The 5,095-nt window shown below is 42.1% G+C and overlaps 1 protein-coding gene and 1 pseudogene across 2 annotated transcripts in view; one reads left to right on the top strand and one right to left on the bottom strand.

The window, feature by feature from the left end:
- DENND4C (DENN domain containing 4C) overlaps positions 1-5,095 on the bottom strand; it is a 158,242-nt gene that overhangs the window by 104,886 nt on the left and 48,261 nt on the right. Inside the window, exon 3 of the mRNA XM_017890091.1 lies at positions 3,959-4,211. Coding sequence (XP_017745580.1) covers positions 3,959-4,211 — 253 coding nt within the window. The remainder of the gene's footprint in view (positions 1-3,958; positions 4,212-5,095) is intronic.
- On the top strand, positions 4,667-5,088 carry LOC108540841 (guanine nucleotide-binding protein G(I)/G(S)/G(O) subunit gamma-10 pseudogene; annotated as a pseudogene). Its single transcript, XR_001888781.1, has one exon. The product of XR_001888781.1 is annotated as a guanine nucleotide-binding protein G(I)/G(S)/G(O) subunit gamma-10 pseudogene (transcript).

The raw sequence follows: 5,095 nt of genomic DNA, 5'->3' as shown, positions 1-5,095 counted from the left end.
ACTCATAGGTGGGAATTGAACAATGAGATCACTTGGACACAGGGTGGGGAACATCACACATTGGGGCCTGTTGTGGGGTGGGGGGAGGGGGGAGGGATAGCATTAGGAGATATACTTAATGTAAATGACGAGTTAATGGGTGCAGCACACCAACATGGCACATGTATACATATGTAATAAACCTGCACGTTGTGCACATGTACTCTAGAACTTAAAGTATAATAAAAATAAGTAAATAAGAAAAAAAATCAGTAACAAGAGGAACTTTGGGAACTACATAAATACATGGAAATTAAAGAATATGTTCCTAAATGACCAGAGGGTCAATGAAGAGATTAAGAAAGAAAATTTAAAAATTTGAGGCTGGGCGCGGTGGCTCACACCTGTATTCCCAGCACTTTGGGAGGCCGAGGCGTGTGGATCGCAAGGTCAGGAGCTCAAGACCAGCCTGGCCAACATAGTGAAACCCCGTCTCTACTAAAAATGCAAAAATTAGCCAGGTGTGGTGGCAGGCACCCGTTAGTCCCAGCTACTTGGGAGGCTGAGGTAGGAGAACCACTTGAACCCAGGAGGCAGAGGTTGCAGTGAGCTGAGGCCATGCCATTGCACTCCAGCCTGGGTGATAGAGTGAAACTCCGTCTCAAAAAAAAACAAAAGTGGCCGAGCACAGTGGCTTATACCTGTAATCCCAGCCATTTTGGGAGAGCAAGAGGAACAGACTGCTTGAGCCTCAGAGTGCAAGACCAGCCTGGGCAACACGGTAAAACCTCATCTCTAAAAAAAAAATGCAGTAAGTTAGCCAGGTCTGGTGGTACACACCTGTAGTTCCAGCTACCCAGGAGGCTGAGGTGGGAGAATCTCCTGAGCCCAGGAGGTCAAGGTGGCAGTGGGCAATAATTGTGCCACTGCACTCCAACCTGGGTGACACAGTGAGACCTTGTCTCAAAAAACCAAAGAAAATTTTTAAATTTCTTGAAACAAATGAAAATGGAAACACAACATACTAAAACCTACAGGATACGGCAAAAACTACTATGAAGAAGGTTTATAGCAAATGTGCCTACATCAAAAAAGTAAAAAAAACTTCAAATAAACAACCTAACAATGAATCTTAAAGAACTAGAAAAGCAAAACCAAAGCAAACCCAAAATTAGTAGAAGAAAAAGATCACAGCAGAAATAAATTAAATTGAAACAGAAAAAACACAAAAGATGAAAGGAAAAAAAAACTTGGTTTTTTGAAAAGATAAACAAAATGGACAAACCTTTAGCCAGACTAAGAAAAAAAGAGAGAAGGCTCAAATAAATAAGATCAGAGATGAAAACAAAAGAGACATTACAAGCAATACCACAGAAATTCAAAGGATCATTAGAAAGTACTGGCCAGGCATGGTGGCTCATGCCTGTAATCCCAGCACTTTGAGAGGTCGAGGCAGGCAGATCACTTGAGGTCAGGAGTTCAAGACAAGTCTGGCCAACATAGTGAAACCCCATCTCCACTAAAAACAAAATACAAAATACAAAAATTAGCCAGGCATGGTGGCAGGCGCCTGTAATCCCAGCTATTCAAGAGGCTGAGGCAGGAGAATCACTTGAACCTGGGAGGCGGAGGTTGCAGTGAGCCGAAACTGCACCACTGCACTCTGCGCTCTAGCCTGCTGGATGACAGGGTGAGACTCTGTCTCAAAAAAAAAAAAAAGAAAAAAGGAACTACTATGAGCAACTATATAACAATAAACTGGGAAACCTAGAAGAAACTGCTAAATTTCTAGAAACATACAACCTACCAAACCCAAACCATACTGACATCCAAAACCTGAATAGACCAACAACAAGTAACAAGATTGAAGCAGTAGTAAGAAGTCTCCAAGCCAAGAAAAGCCCAGGACCTAATGGCTTCACTGCTGAATTTTACCAAAGATTTAAAGAACTAATACCATTCCTACTCAAATTATTCTGAAAAAATAGAACAGAATACTTCCAAACTCATTCTATAAGGCCAGTATGAACCTGATACCAAAACCAGACAAAGACACATCAAAGAAAGAAAATTGGCCAGGCACAGTGGCTCATGCCTGTAATCCCAGCACTCCAGCACTTTGGGAGGCTGAGGCGGGTGGATCACCTGAGGTCAGGAGTTCAAGACCAGCCTGGCCAACATGGTGAAACCCTGTCCCTACCAAAAATAGAAAAAAAAACTTAGCCGGGTGGGCTCATTACTGGTGGCGGGCGCCCGTAGTCCCCAGCTACTCAGGAGGCTGAGACAGGAGATTCGCTTGAACCAGGGAGGCAGAGGTTGCAGTGAGCCGAGATCGCGCCACTGCACTTCAGCCTGGGTGACAGGAGCAAGACAATCTAAAAAAAAAAGGAAGAAAATTACAGGCCACTATCTCTGATGAACACTGATGCAAAATTCCTCAACAAAACACTAGCAAACTGAATTCAAGACCAGCCTGGCCAACAGGATGAAGCCTTGTCTCTACTAAAAATACAAAAAAATTGGCAGGGCATGGTGGCACACACCTGTAATCCCAGCTCCTTGGGAGGCTGAGGCAGGAAAATTGCTTGAACCCAGTGGACAGAGGTTGCAGTGAGCTGAGATCACGCCACTGCACTCCAGCTTGGGCGACAAGAGTGAAACTCTGTCTCAAAAAAAAAAAAAAAAAAAACGAATTCAACAACGCATTAAAAGAATTATTCAATATGACCATGTGGCATTTATATCACCCATGGAGACAAGGATAGTTCCAAATAAACAAATCAACAATGTGATACAGCCTATCAACAGAATAAAAGACAAAAACCATATGATCATTTCAATTGATGTTGAAAAAGCATTTGATAAAACTCAATATCCTTTCATGANAAAAAAAAAAAAAAAACTATGTATCAAACATTTATGTTCATTTTCTTCTTCACTAGAGTCCTTTTAAAGAGTAAGTATGCATGGGTTGGGTGCAGTGGTTCGCGCCTATAATCCCAGCACTCTGGGAGGCCAATACAGGCGGATCACAAGGTCAAGAGATCGAAACCATCCTGGCCAACCAATATGGTGAAACCCCATCTCTACTAAAACTACAAAATTAGCTGGGGACAGTGGCACATGCCAGCTACTTGGAAGGCTGAGGTAGGAGAATCACTTGAACCCAGGAGGCAGAGGTTGAGGCGAGCCAAGATCGCGCCACTGCACTCCAGCCTGGGCGACAGAGTGAGGCTCCATCTAAAAAAAAAAATAAGTTTGCAAAACTGCAATATTTTCTCTTGAGCCCAAGAGTTCAGGAGCATCCTGGGAAACTTAAGGAGTCCCTGTCTCAAAAACAAAAACAGGCCAGGCACGGTGGCTCACACCTGTAATTCCACACTTTGGGAGGTCAAGGGAGGTGGATCCCTTAAGGTCAGGGGTTCAAGACCAGCCTGGCCAACATGATGAAACCCTGTCTCTACTAGCCTGTAGTCCCAGCCACTCAGAATGCTAAGGTGGGAAGATCACTTGAGCCTGGGGGAGCTCAGTGAGCCTGCAGTGAGCTGTGATCACACCACTGTACTCCAGCCTGGGCAACAAAGCAAGACCCTGTCTCAAAAAAATAAAAAAGCAATAACATGAATGAATGAATGAATGAATGAATGAATGAATATAAGAAGAGCTTCTACCCACTCTAACCCCACAGTTGTCCCCAAAGACACCACTGAAATCCAAAAGTGAATAAAACCTTTGTTAATGTAACACAATATTAAGATTTATTCCCCCCAAAATGTCCCTGACTTACAGATGAAATTATTATAAATCATGGGATAGGATTTTAAAAATTACTATAAATCATAAAATTAGGAAACAATAAAACAAGCACCATGAATATATAAAATGTGAGTAAAGTATATACCCAACAGTAAACAGGAATCCAAAACATATCCCTTTTCGTTTTCATATGAAACTGTGAAGATGAAAACTTTATTCTTACCATTCCACAATTTAAGTTTTTGTCAACTTTGCAGAAGGTATGAGGAGGAGTTTCTCCTTTACTGGTTACAATAACACAGATATCAGTTACAGCCAAGGAATTCTGGGGTCGAACTGGTGGAGCCCTTCGATAAGTGATAAAGATTCTTTGTGAAGTAGTTGAACTATTGTTGACATTGGCACAGCGACCATAGGGTGTGGCTAGGATCACTTCACATCCTGGAATAAGCCGTTCTTTCCCTTCATATAGAACTCTGCATGGCAGGAAGGGGAAGAAATAGATATAGATACATACATACACACATACATATGTACATATATATAGTACATGCATTTCAGGTTAATGCTGGTTTTCTTCTTGAAACCAAATAAAAATTTTTTGGTCTCTCCTAATGTTTCCCAAATCTTCACAACAAACCAAAATTAAAATTATTCCTTTGGGAACTATAATTCTCTAAACTATTTTTCAAAAGCCAAAACATAATTTAAGAAGTGTAAACAGGATCGAACAACTTGATTTTGTACTACTTATTACAAGAAACATGAAAAAAGAAAGGGGCAACACCACAAACATCTTCAGGTCAATTCCTAGAAGTTTCACCAAGTATTCAGATGTTTTCATAAAAATTCGCTTCATAATTTGTCAATTTTTTAGCTTTAAAAATCCTCTGAACACTATAAAACATTATTTAAAGAAATTAAAGAGCTAGGCCCTCGGAGCCCAGCGCCGCCACCATGTACTCCGGGGCTAGCGCGAGCGCCCTGCAGCGCCTGGTGGAGCAGCTCAAGTTGGAGGCTGCCGTGGAGAGGATCAAGGTCTCTCAGGCAGCTGCAGAGCTTCAACAGTACTGTATGCAGAAAGCCTGCAAGGATGCCCTGCTGGTGGGTGTTACAGACAGAAGTAACCCCTTCCAGGAGCCCAGATCCTGTGCTTTATTCTGAAGACTGGAGAGAAGTTCGCTGAGGAATGCCTTCAAGCACAAAGTGACGAACGACTGCCTTCAAGTCTCAAGAAAACACTTTTCCCTAACTCTAATTAGAGATGTTTTAGCCCTTTCCTGTGGCCTGGTCCTATAGCGAAAATCACAAAAATTCATGAGTTTCTACTTGAGTGAGGAAACTGGGTGAAGGAATAGAG

This window comes from Rhinopithecus bieti, unplaced genomic scaffold, assembly GCF_001698545.2.
Source record: "Rhinopithecus bieti isolate Rb0 unplaced genomic scaffold, ASM169854v2 scaffold_17667, whole genome shotgun sequence".
NCBI classification, from domain to species: domain Eukaryota; kingdom Metazoa; phylum Chordata; class Mammalia; order Primates; family Cercopithecidae; genus Rhinopithecus; species Rhinopithecus bieti.
Note: the sequence above shows the minus strand (reverse complement) of the source record. Positions and strands in the feature narration are given on the sequence as shown.